Source organism: Acanthaster planci, linkage group LG14 (genome assembly GCF_054643075.1).
Source record: "Acanthaster planci isolate LZ-2023a linkage group LG14, COTS_SCS, whole genome shotgun sequence".
Lineage (NCBI taxonomy): Eukaryota > Metazoa > Echinodermata > Asteroidea > Valvatida > Acanthasteridae > Acanthaster > Acanthaster planci.
Genome location: NC_141790.1, coordinates 13840932 through 13858090, shown reverse-complemented (window position 1 = coordinate 13858090; position 17159 = coordinate 13840932). Strand labels below are relative to the sequence as shown.

The 17159-nt window shown below is 41.4% G+C and overlaps 1 protein-coding gene across 1 annotated transcript in view; it reads right to left on the bottom strand.

The window, feature by feature from the left end:
- LOC110981727 (uncharacterized) overlaps positions 1–16934 on the bottom strand; it is a 36884-nt gene extending 19950 nt beyond the window's left edge. Inside the window, exons 1-13 of the mRNA XM_022239542.2 lie at positions 16560–16934; positions 15989–16040; positions 12593–12649; positions 4768–4902; positions 4239–4346; positions 3984–4034; positions 3465–3569; positions 2986–3048; positions 2132–2209; positions 1315–1422; positions 887–940; positions 514–576; positions 95–193 (exon numbers count right to left, since the gene is read on the bottom strand). Coding sequence (XP_022095234.2) covers positions 95–193; positions 514–576; positions 887–940; positions 1315–1422; positions 2132–2209; positions 2986–3048; positions 3465–3569; positions 3984–4034; positions 4239–4346; positions 4768–4902; positions 12593–12649; positions 15989–16040; positions 16560–16648 — 1062 coding nt within the window. The 5' untranslated portion in view covers positions 16649–16934. The remainder of the gene's footprint in view (positions 1–94; positions 194–513; positions 577–886; positions 941–1314; positions 1423–2131; positions 2210–2985; positions 3049–3464; positions 3570–3983; positions 4035–4238; positions 4347–4767; positions 4903–12592; positions 12650–15988; positions 16041–16559) is intronic.
- Positions 16935–17159: the final 225 nt, after the last annotated feature.

Below are 17159 nucleotides of genomic sequence, written 5' to 3'. Positions count from 1 at the left end.
TTCCTGTCTTCTTTCTAAAGACTGGTACCCTGAAAACAGATCTTGAAAATGAAAAATGACTAGTTCTATAATCTGAAAGTTCAGGGTAAAATACCTTGTATCCTGGTACTCCATCTTGGCCCCTACTTCCGCCATACCCTCGTTCTCCACGGAATCCTGGGGTACCAGGAAGACCTTCATAGCCAATAGGCCCCTAAAAAAATTATGGTTAGAAGTCCGGGGGGTCAAGTGAACGTTCTTTCCTTGGCATACACGAGCAGATGCTTATCACAAGCAGTCGTAACATCTTCTTGTATTGCTAAATAAACGTGTCGACGCTTGCTGTCATGAGAAGGCTTTGTAACACAAATACAAAAGAAGCTATATCATGATATCTTTTCCGAGAACTCGAGGTAATTCACTAACCCAAACAGTGATTAGGTATTCAGTTGTCCAGAAAAACATTCCAGAACAGGAAATATAGTTCAACTTGATTTAAAAAAAAAAAAAAAATAATAAACCTGGAAGACTCACCCGTGGTCCAGCTATGCCAAGAACTCCCTTCTCTCCTTTCATGCCAAGGAACCCTTTTTCACCCTTTAAAAGGCAAAGAAAGTCTTGAAAGTCAAGTCAAAGTCAAGAAACTCTTGTTTACAAACAATGCAGTACATCCAAGTCACACAAAGTCATATTGTTTGATAAGGAAGTCGGACAACATTGGCGTCAAGGTACTGCTGAGGTTATGATGTGCCATGCAGAAATGACTTTTTAATAATGTTTGAAACTTTTCATGCTGCTAATTGGAGTAACAACAGGAAGTGGTGCCATGGGTTCAAAATGGAGTCACAAGGGTTGTTCCTGTGCCCACTTGCACAGCCTTGTTCTGGCTAGAACATAGACATCTTACCTTTCGCCCAGTATCTCCAGGGTCACCTCGATCTCCGGGTATACCAAACTGACCCTGAAGGAATTAAGATAGCACCGATCATCAAATGGACATTCACTTAAAAAGACAAAGAGTGTAACCCATCAATACTGAATATTGTATGAAACTTCCTTTTGTCAACTGAACTTCTTTTCAAAAGCAATCTGGATCCTGGGGTGGGCTGAGATGAAAAAAGGCATTTATCACGCTAAATCTTGCCTCAAATTTTTTTACAAATGTCAAGAACAAGACAAACAACAACGAAAGGCAGCAAATTCTGAGAATCAGGACAAGATTTCCGGTAAGAGATTTCTGGACACGTCTCGATAAGGTCACATTCTCCATATATCTCTCTCATAAAAAGAAAAGGAGGGCAGCATCATCAGTTGCGCTGGCAGGTATGACCGCACCTTTGGTCCTTGGTCACCTTTCTCTCCAGGAGCTCCAGGGGTTCCTTTGATGCCAGGCTTCAATCCCCCGGGTGGAAGGGCCCCTTTGCCCTTGGGACCTGGAGGACCCTGTGGTACAAAATAGGCATCATGGTCATTTCTGAGATTAGGAGACACAACAGCATGATCCCCAAACCTGAGCAAGCATATTCATTCAAAAAAAAAAAGAAAGAAAAACATTTATATTTTTCTTTTGTATGCAATATTGTAAATAACCCTTCATCAGCCTATCAATCTGGCATGATATTTTCTTTTCTTATTTATATTACTGTCTTTTTTCTATTATTTTGTAGCCTTTATTGTGGTGTACATGTAGATTGCGATTTGATCCTCTGAATCTGCAGGAGGGGCTATGGCTTCTCAGTCTGGAGTTAATTCTTTGGCTTTTCAACAGAGTTAGCTAATTTTGATTTCACATTGTTATTTTGGTAAACACTTTTTTCTTACACGTCTTCTTTCTGTAGATGTCATCTCAGGTTTCATCCAAGTAAATCTTTAGGGCCCTTTGCACATGGCCCTTCAATATAGACCCTGACAAATGGGAAGTAGCTTTACTGTCTTCACTTTCAAAACATTATGAAAATGTTGCATTTTCCTAGAAATACAAGACAACTATGTGACACCGAGCTAGCCAAAGGCTGCTAACATTTCTGTTGCCAAAATAAGACAGCCATCGGTATATAAGAGATGCAATTGCTTATTTATGGACTTTAAATAGCGGATATGCTGATGGGAAGTGGGCGGGTTTCATCAGATGGAGGGAGGGAGCATTACTTACAGGTTCTCCGTTAGCTCCTTTGTAGCCTGGTGAGTTTGCTCCAGGGTCACCCCGACCTCCTGCGTAACCTTCCGGACCCTTGGAAGAGGTTTTTGAAACAAGTACAATGAAGACCACTTGTACACACTGTCTACTCTTATTTTGTGGCAATATTGCAAGAGTGTTCAAATGCATGCGACAGAGAGTCTTGACTTGAAAATGAAACATTTGACCACTTGCTGCAGGGTGGTTTGAAAAATGCAGTGCATATAATTGGGACTTTTCAAAGTTTTCAGTTTTCAAAATTCTTCAAAAATTCATCATTTCAATTAATGGACGTTTACACCCACACAAATTACTGACTGGTGGCCACTATAGTCTGACAGACAAAATCTACTGACGCCCGAGTATTTCAGCCAGGCCTGCAGCCTTGTAAAAAGAGCCCAGATTGTGCGGTGTTATGTAACTTTCTTTTATTCACGAACTTGGCACAGTGCGCTGCTGACCTCTTTTCAATAGGGACCAGATTAGAGTGCAGCGGTGCTGTGTGGCTCATCGCTGCGGTGGTGGAGCACTTTTGTCCCCGGTGGTAATCTGCTCGCACTAAATGCCCCAAACCATGGTATACTGTTTCAAAACAAGGCTGGATTATCTCTACTATTGAGAGTGAAAAAATGTCAGTAATGCTCAGCAGCTTGGTCTTTTGTTCCGAGTACGGTCTTTTGTTACAAGGCCCAGTTCCCTTTGTCCGATTTGGGAGACCCCGGCCACGCGTATAAACACACAGTACCCGAAAACGGAGCCCCTGGCGACAAGTGGTTAAAGATGATTGGGGAACTAGAAATTGATCTGTAAAGTAGTCTCAGAGGACTTACCTGAAATCCTTTGGGGCCTCGGACTCCTGGCTGGCCTTGACGCCCTGGGTTTCCACTTGGGCCCTGGGACAGAGTCAATCAAGTAATTGATCAAGTGAACAAGCAATCAATTAATCAGTTAGTTCATTTGTCAATCAGTCCATTGATGCATCCATCAATTAGTTTAGGGCAAGTTTGAGCCATGACAGTCTGTTTCCGTGGTAACCTATGCACAAAATACATCAACCAGTGGTTGACTGCCTCTATCAGTCAGTCCATCAAAGAATCTTTCAATCAATCCAGCTGTCTGTCCATCAGAAACCAGGCAAAAGCAGATCACTGCCTAAATTTAAATCAATACTACCACCAAATCATGCACGATGTCAGCATTTGCATCCCACCCCCCCTCACACACACACACTACTCAGACTTTGCCTGTCTCATGAGGGCGCCACAGACATCAGCCTGAATTGACACCCATGCAAAGGCAGGCTACTTACACGTCGGCCATCATTTCCATCAGAACCAGGTTCACCTCGTGCACCTGTAATGGCTGGGGAATAAGGCGCTGGTTCACCCTTGCTTCCTTTGGGGCCGTTGAAACCCTAATACAAACACAATTCAGCATGAATCAAATTACGCACCAGAAATGGCAACTTCAAACTCCACAGTAGCTAATCCAATGAAACATGAGGAGAATACACCAGTATCAATCTTAGATTGGGACAAAGCCTTTGACCTTGGAAACGCTGACAGGTGCTGGCTGAAACATTTGAGTCAGGTCTGTGGGGGTGGGGCTTTTATTTGCTTATGTCACTGTTGGGGGGACCCACTTGTCAGACACAGTGACATCAATGACGGCAGTGTATCTGGGAATTTCTCATAGACAACAACAGAAATGAAGTTTACTTTGCCATTGCAGTTACACAGAGACATTCATCTACTGAAAGGATTAAACCCTGCAATGTCTGGAGTTAAGTATTGACAGAAAGTCCACCAGCCAAAATATTCCAACTTACTGGTCGACCTACTGGTCCGTAACCTCCCCTTCCTGGAACACCAGACTCTCCCTGTGAAGCAGATACAGGAGAAAAAAGATCATCAAAATTTTAAGTGCAATGGTACTTGCTGCAAAATTACGAAGCATCCAATGCGACTGTCATACATGTACACGTACGTGGAATGAAGATTAACACACTAGAACATTTGACATTGCAATATACGAATGTGACACCTGACTTCAAAGAGGCTGTCACATGACAAGATTGACTTACCACTGAACCATTGCATCCTGGGACACCTGGGTTACCATACGGGCCTTTAGGGCCAGGCAAGCCTGTATACCCATCTAACCCCGGAAATCCCGGAACACCCATCATTCCCTGCAGGAAAGAGGGAAAAAAATCATATCATTACATCATTTGGTAATATTCCCTTAATTATTCATCTCATTTGAGAATAAAACCCCAAAACTATACGTTCTCATCAAACAGCCGACTTTTCTAATACTGTATCTTGCAACTGACCTTAGTTTTTCTAAGATGAAGCATCTGTTTCATATCCAATTACAACTGCTGACCCCCCACCTTCCAAACTCCAGTATCAAGTCCTTTCTTTAGAAACAACTACAGGTACAACCATTCACCAAGTGTACCTTTCACCTATAGCCCCTATCAAGAAACCTAGTGTGAGCTACAACTCACCTCCCAGTCACCCTTGGATGCTGGACCCAAATATCATATTACCTTGGCACAACCTGGCAAATCACCATTATGGCATTAGTGCATCAGATGATCAACTCACCTGGTCACCCTTCTGACCTCTAGGTCCCACAGCTCCAGGATCACCTCTATCACCCTTGGGCCCTTGTACACCCCGGTAGCCTTGGATGCCTAGGGTTCCCCTGTTTCCCTCTGGTCCAACAGGGCCAGGGTCTCCCTGAAATTACACCATCAATTCACATCATTCAATTCACATCGAAAATGGGGGTGGGTGGGTGGGTCAAAATATTTTGAAAGAAATTAGAAATTTAAAACACTGAACATTTTGAATGGCCTTTTAGGCTACTCTACTTCAATGAAATTTTCTCAGGTTACACTCATTACGGGTAAAAACCTTGGAAATGTTAGTTTTTTATTTTTATTTCTTGTCAGAATTACAAATCATTTTGTCTGACTCAAAGGAACTTTACAAACCGGAACACAGGTTTCAACGAGACTCCATCAAATAACACAAGGATACATTCCAATTTGGTTTTAAAACTAATAACCATAATTTTAGTAAACAATTTTATGTGTAGGTATCAGGACATTTTACACACACTTTTGGAGTGACAGATTTTCTTGCACAAGTTAGGAACAAATGTGATTGGAAGTGATAAATACACATGTCACACATCCCACACAAACATTTCACCAGTAGGCCTATCTCTACTGGTTCATAAAACTGACTTGATATTCCCTCTTTCAGCAAGAATAAAATGGCATTTTATCCGAGCAATCTGGACAAACTGCCTCTTGTTATTACCAGAAAGGGACAAATATTTGGCAGTAAACCTGATGTGATAAACATTTATATCCCAAGAGTGTGGTCAGTGAAGACTGCCAATTTGGATTTTATTTCTCCATTACTGTGGTCTGCCCTCCCAAAAACAAAATAAGAAAGCTTTGGGCATTTTTTCTCTTTTTTTCTACCCTTGGGTATATAGGACACATGGTCATATACATGTAGTTGATAGTCAATAAAAATGAGCACTAATTATGGACTTCTTCTTTTGTTCAAAGCAGTCAAGAGTCTGAAAAGTAGAACAAGTCAGTCAGCTGATGAAAACTGTGTTACTAACTTGGGTAAAAGTTAAGATTGGGGGCAAGCACTCAGGGAAATGTGGGTTAAGGTTTTGAGTGATGATCTAAACTATTTTTTGCACAATGGAAACATTTATTCCTACAAATACCAACGGTCATTTTTTATTTCCAGCAGTTGCCTCCAAATCTAGGACAGCTTCACCCTGTGAACTTAATGTGAGATAATCAGCTGGTAACCAGCCATGGATGCCATCCCATCTGGATGCCATAGCCGCATTCCTTGATGAAACTGTAGCCACGACCAAAGAGGATGGAAAGATTAGACTTGTCTTGGTATCTGGCTTGTACGGATTTGAAGGATAATCGCTGAGGTTCGGTCGCAGCCCTTCATGTTTTGATGACACACTTTTAACCATTTGGTAATTGTTGATGGTATGCAACAGCTTTGCCAGACCACGCCTCTTTGAACTAGTGAACCCCAAGCTCATTATTTTGCCTTTCCAATTATTTCCCAAAGAATCAATGGTCCAACCACTACCCAGCCACCACATGACAACTGGGCATGCTCAGAGGTGACGGCCGATGGCCTGGGCAGACTGAGTTAGCTCTTGGTGCTTCTGGCATGCCCTCCTAGAGACACTCAACCCAGTGACTCTGCAGGTATTTCACAGGGGGTAACACAGCCCAGACTACAGGAGGGCATTGGGAAGACACTGGGCCTGGGACACCACTTCATCTGCGAATTAAGTGATTACCGTTTTGTGCTGATTTGGCAGTATGATGCCTCGTTCTTTCAGATAGTCCACAAGCACGGGAATCTACCTGTAGCTGCTGCGAATGACAAGTATTGCAGATGCTACTGAGGGTATCTTACATTCACCATCATTTAGACATTGGTGGAAATGCCAACTCCTTACCACTCCACTAACAATTGTAACAAATTAAGTTCTGAAGAGAAAACTTAGGAAGAGAACTTGATAGAAGAGAAGCAAATACCGGGACATAACGCCACAGTGAAAATGGATTTCCAATATTCATCAACGTACCGGTAATCAATTAACCACTCTACACCCAACACCTGTTACTCTACTATCCATCTCATGAGCACAATACTACATTTCAATTACCTTTTCATTTCTTTTCTTTCAACCTGTCATCCTGCACGGGGGACTAATTGCACCTGTGTGTACATATCATACAGTATATACATGTACATGTATGATAATTCCCTATATAGGATACAGAGTACCAAAGTGAACATTTCGACCTACGTGAAGGTTACTGAGAGTACAAAATGTCGGACAGGTTACTTTTGATAAGGCTAGCGAGGGGCAGTGTCTTACTCCCAAAGCAAGTTCACACAATTGGTCTTTGATATTTTCTTCCTTCCCCACACATAGATGGTTACCATCACAAACTTTTGAACAAAGATGCCCAATGTACATGCCCATGCACATTTTTAGTGTGAAGTGGGAGCGCTACATGTATCTTGTGCAAAAGGATAGACCCTCCAAGATTAGACTGTCTGGCAAGAAGCTTGACAATTTGTGAGTAATTTAACCTTAATTACTATGTACTTAATTCAATTTAGCTATCAACACACAAAGAGGTGATGATGGTTGACCATATTGAGTGTCACTGGGGGGTGGGGTCTGACTGGTATTTTATAGACAGCACCTGTTGAGCCTTGCCCATGATTTATGTGAGGTGGTCAGTCACACTGTGTGACTTCCTCAACTCCACAGGAAGTGAAGTAGCTGTCAATGGCAGGGCACCTGGTGACTGCCATCATGTGCTAAGGACTAGTCCATGTCACACATTATCTGCCCATTAAATTTCTAGTACTACTGCTGCTGCTGTGCTGCTGCTGCTGCAGCTGCAACAGCAGCAGCAGCAGCAGCAGCAGCAGCAGCAGCAGCAGCAGCAGCAGCAGCAGCAGCAGCAGCAGCAGCAGCAGCAGCAGCAGCAGCAGCAGCAGCAGCAGCAGCAGCAGCAGCAGCAGCAGCAGCAGCAGCAGCAGCAGCAGCAGCAGCAGCAACAACAACAACAACAACAACAACAACAACAACAACAACAACAACAACAACAACAACAACAACAACAACAACAACAACAACAACAACAACAATGTGACAGCAGGCCTATGTTCTACATGTTATTATCATTATTACACTACCCACTGTGACTGCCTTTAGTGACAATGTACACAACTGACTGCCTTTAGTGACAATGGTCATAAGCCAGTCTCATGCATCCCGTTTTATATATTGTATATCCTTACTGAAAAAAATAGACACAAAGTTGTCAGTTTATAAAAGAACTTATCTCTTTCAAGGGCAGGAACTTCAACATTTTCTCAGTGCCGGTGACAGTGTTAAGAATTGATTTCACTTTGTTTTTCTGAGTAAGGTACCCGACGCCCTCGTTGATTCCTGCATGACTTCAATATCAGCAAAACCAAGCAAACTGCCCCAACATTATTTACTGACAGCCGTATCTGAATGACCTGAGCAACCCCGTCACGAACATGGATTCCATCATGTACCTCACACCATTCTTCTCTTTCGTCTCTCGCTGGCACATGATTTTTCATGTTTATCTCCCGGCCCCCCAACTAGGGTACAAGTTGCATATCTGTCAGGCTCTGGACATGCTCCCTGCGTTTGGTGGACATGATTGCCTTACTACTTAGGGTGATTACACGGTCAGGGCTTTGATCCCAGGCTAACATTTCACCGATGGAATTTCTATCTTCAAGGGGGAAATGAAACTCCAATCACAACTTTAAATCTTTAAAGCAAAGTGCTGTTCATGAAAAGTTACAGAAAAACAATACAAAAGAAGGGGATTCTACTTTGTCAAATTAGATACAGACAAAGGGATAAAGGGGTCTTCTAAGGGGACGTGGTGTGAGGCCGGCAGCAGAAGATTGATCTATTTAGGTTAAAACTGTAAGTCTATTTAAACATAAATATTTCAGCTTGATCTAACCATGGCCTGCATCTCACGAGTATACAGTAGCTGCAGTCATTTTAATTGACGTTCAAGTAAAAGCAGGCACATTTGCCCTCAAGACACTGACTGTTATCACACAAACCTGAGAGCTGCTTGCTTGTAATGTATATGAAGGCACTGCAGGTGTATATTATTCTATCATTTTCCAGTAGCTTTTCAAAATCTCTGGCAGTGTAACAACAACAAATGAATCAACAAATACTGTTAGGCCAGTCTTGACGCCTTCTTCTCTTATGTAAGAGACATGTAAGGAGTGATTTTATCAAAGTACTGGTATAACGATCCGGATCCAAAAAAGGAAGATAAAGGAAGAGGGGTTTGGCCCATAACTTTATGAAAGTGCCTTGAGCAATTCAATATCTTCAAAATGCACTAAAGTCATGCCCAAAGCCTGTGCCCAGAGTCACAAAAAGGGGAATTCAAACAAGGGTTGATGGAGAGTAACCAGGATCTGCTGCAGAAAGGATCCTTACTGAAACAGCCAGAGGCACAATGAAACCATATGGCCAATCTCTGTGTGTGGCACACCTGATTTGTAGATAACAAATGACTGACATTTAACCTGTTCCCTTCCATCTTGACATATGGGGGGTGAGAGACCCATTACTCTTTATTGGGCAGAACAGAGGGCAGAAGGTGGCATTTTGAACAAGAGGTACTTTGAAAAAAGTACAACTGTTAGGAGAATAAAAACAGGTCTCTCTGCACACGAACCGGTAATTTGAACCACAGAGCAAGGAAATTTGCAAGTTTAACCTTGATCACTTCTGAGCTAACCAACCACTTTCTTTCTGTAATTTCTATAACACCAGTCAATGTGAAGTGAATGCCACATGGGAGCCTTGGATGACCAAAGTTGGAGGTTATGGAGGTGGAAATGCCTCATCATGTCTACTCCATGAAGTACATTAAAAGAGCCATTTCCTTGACTTTTTTAAAGCTGTAAATAGACTGTCCTTCAATGTTCTGATGGAGGTTACATATGCTGAAGGTCACATTTCTGAGCTGGTGTTACCAACTTCTCAGTTCAAGTGTGAGTGTTTTCATCTTCAATTTGTCACGGAATTTCCTTTCAACCTGAACTGACTTATTCCATCATCCATTACAAAAGATCTGAAAAATACGTAGTGAAATACATGGAAAGTGAAATGTAGAATCTCTCTTCTCTCTGGAACTGTGATGAATAAAACTCCACTTGCAACAGCTCTACATTATCACTTATCTAATTTTCAGCAGTTCATTTCTTTCCAAATGTTTATCTGCCTATTACAAATGAGCTGCGCAAATGAAAGTCGACAGCAAACATCTTCAGCAATCCATCGTTTGTCAAACAAAATCAAGGCATGCTTATTCGCGTCGTTGACAAAGTCCTTGCACCTTCGATTACATCGTGCAAGAAACTTTCTTTTTCAATTTATTGCTTATGAGAAATGATGTGCACCCACCCAGAACTGTAGGGTAAGACATCATGTACAAGTGTACATGTGTTCCAGGCCTGGATACACATAAAGGGAAGGAAATCCACACAAAACAAATGGGCACGTCAACACAATGAATACTCTCAAGAACTAAATAGTACACTCCAGCCCTTTAGAGATAGTATGCACACATCAGACACTTCTGACATTGATAGTCAAGTCATTCCAGTTGGAATAACTGATAAATTTTTCATGAAACATTTCACTTGAGGACCAACAGTGTTTTGGACAGTCAAGCCAAACTAATGACTGATACAGGCCTTTTTTTCTCATGAAATGGTTCTGTCTGCAGGAAGAACAATACATGTACTTACTTCTTTTTTGGGGGGGGAGGGAGGTTGGGTGTTTATTGCCCCTCCCAAGGTACTGTTGGCAAGGGACTGACCTCTACTCAAGCCTTGAAGAGGGTCAACAGAGCAGTAATTTGCCTGACCATGAGTTTGGATCCCACCCGTTTAACCCAGACAAGGCCTGTTTTATTGCTTGCAATGACCCTAAGGCCTGCCAGAGGTAAGATGAATCATATCCATTTACCAAACATACAAGTGTCAACCATTCCTCTCTAAAGTCTCCTCGGAAAAAAGTTCAGTCCCAGGTGAACCAAGGACAAGCTGCGACTGGGTCTGGATGTGTGCGAGTGCCAGCGTGATGGAGGGGAGGGGGGGTGCAGCTGGGCAGCCTGGCGGCCCTCCAATATTGACAACAAACTTGGGATGGGATCAGCAGATTCATTCATTCCCAAAACCCACTCATCACCAAAGGGGCAAGTCCTCCAAATCAGCCACCTGGTTTGTGGTTCCTGCCCGTGCATATGTCTAGACAATCTACACATTCCCTGAAGAAAATTGTTGCAGCTCTTTTTTTTCCCCTTCAAATTTGTCTGACTGTAGTGTCCGAGCCAGGCATAATTGATCTGATCTTCCAGGAGTGATTCCTGTACTATCAGGATAAGTCAGGATACCTAGGGGAAGCTATTACAGCATCGAATGGGCGGGAGCTTGTCAGTTCTCTTCCTGCCAGACGGCTGGTGTTTTTTTAAACCTACTGGCAATGCCAAGGTAGCTAGACAATAATAGGCCTGCAATGACAAAAACACGGTCTGGTCAGAGCCTTTGTTATCTTTCTTGCAGCCTCTTCTCTCTTTTTTTTCCTTAACCTAGCACTGTCTGGGTCCTGATGAACAGATGAATGGAAAAACAAACTTCCCTTTAATTGTGTCCACAGTGCTGGGGACACTTTGGGGTGCAACAGGGTGATACCTCCATTTGACTTTTTTTTTTTTTACAGTGTTGTTGGTTTAATTCCAGGATGTGAGAAATGCTCACAGACACGAGCGTGGCCTCGACCTTCTTCCAAATATCAACAAAGATGTATTTTCATTCCAAGCAAAGATTCCCTTTTGGTTCATTAATTGAAAGTCCGAGGAATAATCAACAATTCATTAAAAATAATAATACTAATATTTTACTTATAATTTGACAATGTCTGTGGAATTTCGGCCTTTTTGGTTTCCGAATTTGAGAAAATGAGACATACCTCTTTAAATTATCCAGCCATGGACTCAATGACTGACATTCCACAACTGTTTTCTACTTCTAAGTTGATACTTGGCAAATTTCCACAATGAGATATCATGCCAAGAATGTAAGACCAATGAACAGTTAGAATGTACTGAGGGCGGTTTTAAACTGGGAAAATGAAGCAGAAGTAAACTGATGCCGGGAACTGGTCCAAGAAGGTATTGTGCTCGGAAACAAAGAGTCTTTGTAGATGTTGATGCAGGTAAATATATATTGAAATTACTCTTAAGTCCATGATGTGGACTACTAGCGTACGTGTACCATGTCAGCCTTCAGTGCATACTCAGAGAAAATCAACTTTTGACTTCTTTACCCAATCCTGAGACACTGTTTGTCCTTAATGGTCAAGACGTCTACCTCAATGAAGCTTTTTTTTTCATCATTGTCTATTCATTTGGATGAGGACAAGTACGAACCTTATACAAGCAAGTCTGCATTATTTCCTGTTCCTGAAACTCTAGACTAATATGGCATTTAGAGTATGAAATGGCTTTATGTCTCCATGGTAATGAGATAGGCAACAGATCAACTACAAAGTGCATAGATGCTACATGTAAATTGATTAATATGCAAGACAGGTGCCATCAAATTAGGCCTCCATCCACTGAGCTGTATTCGGAATCAGCATTCTACTAATAGTAAAGTTTGTGATGTAAGTGTGAAATTTTCAGGATGATGGATTTAAGGTTTAGCACCAACAATACCCGTGTGATCATGACCACATCCCAGGGTTTTTCAAAAGGCTACTCACCCTCTTTCCCTGCCGTCCTTTACAACTGCAATATGCACATGTTCTTCGACAGTCATTCTGCATATAAAAACCATATGAATTAAAAGTAGTCAGTATTGTGCGTGCGTGCATTCAAAAGTTATCAGCAGACAATCTCTTTCTATCAGAACTTGGTATTTAGGTTTTATCAGAACAATTCCTGCCGTATGAGATGAAAGATACCATGTCTATTTCTGTGCAAGAGGAGGAACCACTGATATAAGAAATATTTTGTGGTCTTGCATTCTTTGAAATTTTTTTTTTCAAAGCCATTTTTATAAAAATCAATTCTGCAGGCTACCATTTTTACCATTTTAACATTTTCAAAGAAATTTTTCTATAAAAAAGGTAAAGGTTACTGTCTTAAACAGCATGTTCTTTTCAATGCATGTATGGTTTTCTTGCATCTAAAATTTGCTTAGCAATACTTTTCATCTGTTTGTCTGTCCCATGAAACTGGGCCTGTGCTTATTATCCATTTTAACACAGCACAAGTGAGACTCATTGCTCGCTACCCTTGACTGAAGCAATCCCATGTTAGGGAAATGAATCCAACAGGAATACCGACAGTCTTGCCCTGCCCGGCAGCCAGGGTTGCACAGATAACTCACAGTCTAAGCATTCATCCTGTACATCTGGTTATGACATACAACAATTATCACTGACTAAAAGGATAGGCGTGGAGTCAGTAACCATACCTTTTCAAGACAAGAATACATTCTGTACCAATTTATCAATCTGATTAGGTTGTCTGTGAAATGTGACCCTCAGTGAAGAAAGGGAAAAAAATAGATTACAAAGACATGTCAACCATTTACTTTGTGCCTCTTCAACTAATGTCTCACACATGTTTTGTAACTGTGCAACCGTATGTGCATGTGACTTTGGAAATGATTTCTTTACAAACAACCTTATATCAACCACTTTAAATGGTACAGAATACGGACAATGCAGTCAATATCTGCTCCTGTATACAGCTACAAGCTTACCTAGATATTTACAAATCTCATTTCTAGGCATTACAAATGACAAAGAATGCTTCTTTTGTCTGAGACTGTGCTTTTTTTCCCCCTCCCAAGCAATTTTGTTCCCTCTCAATCAAAAACAAAGTCACTTGCAGAGCACACAACTTTAAACTGTGAAATTCCTGGGGTCACGATCCCTACAAAATGGTGTCAATGCTCAGTGTTACATATCACCCCCTGACAGTGTTTCCTCAAGGCCGATGCTGTAATAAAAAGCAGGAGGAAAAAAAGTTGCAGTTTACAAGTCCAACTGCATGGGGTATGGCGCCACCTAGAAACCTTGTGGATTTATTCATTGAATTTGCCTTGACTTGTTGACCTTGGTATTCCCTGGGAACCTCCAACCAACACCCACTGCTATCAGATGGTTCCAATAAAAAGGCACATGTGCATAAATACATGTTCAAATAAACTTGACAGCTGAACTATTGTTTCAAAACATGTGTAGGATTGGATACAAATGTGTAAGTGCTGCGATCTCACATGTAACAAGGGTTTGTCTTTTTATCACTAAGTAACACAGGTACAAGTTGCTCCATAGTGGATGGTATGAACCAGCACTGGGATCACCGATGGAGATCTGGATCCGTGTAAAACAAACAGGCCCATTATTTAGTCTAGCAAAAACATTATGCAATCTTTACAGAATTTCAGAAAATGAATGATTTGAAAAAGTGGCAATTTATGAAGCAATTTTATTATTCCAATGAACAGCACAGAAATATTGTCACTGTGATCATACCTCACAACAGTTCAAATTCAATGTTTTCTTCAAACTGTTTCCGTCTACCTAATAACTGTTCGCACGCGTTATACTTCTCTTCAGCATTTCTCAAAAAATAAAGAGATTGAGGAATGTTAGGTCACCTGTGGTGTACAACAGAAGTTCAAGTTAAAGTTTATGCACAGTAGTTTGTACATATGCCTGGTTAGAGGTAAATTATTTGCCACCCAATCACCGACTTCCTGAAAAACTAACTCGTGATCACAAACATACATCAACCTAAGGTGAGATGTGCAAATTTGATGCCTGACGGCAAATTCTGGATTAATGAATGGATGATTGCTCCTTGTTCGAAACCAGGCACATTACATAGGGGAGGGCGCTAGACTTTTTAGCATTCAGCAACTCAGCCATGTTGGCTGTAGAACAAGAGAAATAATTCTTTGGCTGAAATGAAAATTTCCTTCACAAAATTGGGCTTCCTGCAGGAAACGTGCCTGCTGTCTCCCGACAGCCTGAACACGGCTTTGCGTGCAGTGCACCGGCCTACACACTGATGATTCCCCAGGAAGTTTGGATGAAGTACTGACAACAATGATGATGATTCAGCTGGATTAAACTGACTGGGGAGGGAGTGGGGTAGTGGAGGGAAAAGGTTGAGAGGAAGGCACCAAGGCCAACTTTCTGTGCTTTTGAAATTCTGAAAGTTTACAGTGTAATTAGAATTAAAATGACAGTAAATTTGAAATCTGTTACAGGAGTTGACAAATTAACACTGGCACTGTTTAATTATATAGGCTTAGCACATTAAACCTGCAATAAACACCAACAATGCTCATTTGCCACAACTCTTCTGTAAATTATTCTGATTAAAAACATGGAGGGGGTGGTGTACATGTGTGTGTGGGGGGTTTCCAACATGTAAACATTCCAATAAACAACTCCCACATTTCAATCAGCTTAGCAAGCTTCCTGAGCTGAACAAACTGTAATGCTTTCTATTAACAGTTTAATGCTACAAAGGATTCTAGCATGAGAGTGCTAGATAGGATGTGAGATAAGATTTGGTCTCTTGAAAATAGCTGGAGTCTGATTAAAGACTTGTCCAAGTACTGTACCTGAGGACAGCTCATCAGAAGACAACTGAGTCATTTCCTTTCAAGGAAGTATCACCCCCCAGAAAAAGAAAAATGGTGAACAGACACCCCCCCACATACAAATATATAGCCTACAATTTCTTCAAAGATATGGAGGCGCTGTTAGACAACAGATATTGTGGGAGACCAGTGACGATGGGGACGCACAAAAATTTCTACAATACAAACCCAAATTTGCTGACAATAAAATCTTCCCCACATTGCAGTCTGGGCCATGCTTGCTCCAGGCTACCAATAAAATTATTAGGTTTTCTCACTCTAACTATAGGTTTGAGAGTAACGATAGAATTCTTTCTTTTTGGTGAGGTTATAAATTGTAGAAATATGAATGTACCAGAACAGAAGAAATCCGTAAGACTCAAGGATGTGGGGTTTCCTAAGGCCTTACACAATACTCAATACATGGCCAAAAGCTAGCATTTACAGTAAATGCAAACCAAACTATTTAACTTAGAAATGTAAAGTTACTTGCCTGCTGTGCTGTACTTGATCCAAGAACAGCCAGAAAAATTACAACTACTCCCCTAGACAGAACAAGAAAAGAAGGAAAAATTGGATCATTTAATTTCTTCTGCTGTCTCAGATTATAGATAGTAATTTTACTTGATGCATGTCTCACAAAAACTGTAACTGTGAAACCAGTTTCATTTTGCGAGAAGATTGTAAGAATGTAGACAATTGGTACAAGAAATGCATTCTTACAAGTTACAGCAATAATAAATGAAATTTATCATTAAATTAAAAGTCTGTTGAACACAGTAGTGTTACCAGCAGGAGTAACTATCATTGTATATATAAACAAACAACACAAAACAAAATAAAACTAAAAAAAAAAAAAAACATTTGCATTGAGATCTATGATCCTTGCAATCTTGCCTCGAGCACGTCAGATCACGTTTTTAGGTGGTCCCTTACACTACAGCCAGCACAACACAAACCACTTTTGTTTTGGCCTTGTCGAGAGTGCATTTTGCAAGAAAATAGCACTGAACCAGAGACGTCACGGACAAGATAAATGTTGAACGTATGTATAGGGTTCTTACCATCTCCACATCATTGGTGAAGGGATCCTAGATGCAGAGTTCTGGCCGCTGAAAATGCGGCAAAGTACAGCAAAAGCTTCCAATTTCATGCCCTCATTTGCCGTTTCTGCACACAAAAATACCCCCGAACGTCTACCCGACGAATTCCTGACTCGATCTACATGTACCCGTCTAAACCTCTCCAAAGTAAGGAAAAAGCTCGCCGTCTGCTCAGTCCTGGTTCCAGGCAAAAATCACTCGCCCCTTGGAGACAAAATTCCGAAATCTGCTCCAGAAATGGACAATTTTTGTGGGAATTATTTGTCCGGGCGAGTGGAAAGGTTCTTGTGGAACCGCGCTGGTAGACCCGTTGCGACGACTGCAGCTAGCAGACGATGCGGCACGGAGTGGAAAGGTGGGCGGAGCGATGGCCAGACCGGTTGGGAGAATTATTTTTTGATCAACCGAAGGCAGACGGCGGTTATCAACTCGTCGAATTTTCTGAAGTCGATGTCTGGACGTTTCGTAACGCCTAAAGCTAATCCAGTTTCGGTTTTAAGTTCGCACCCGTCTTGTGGGAAATACGACATTCTTGAAGAATGAACCAATTCACTTGCGAAA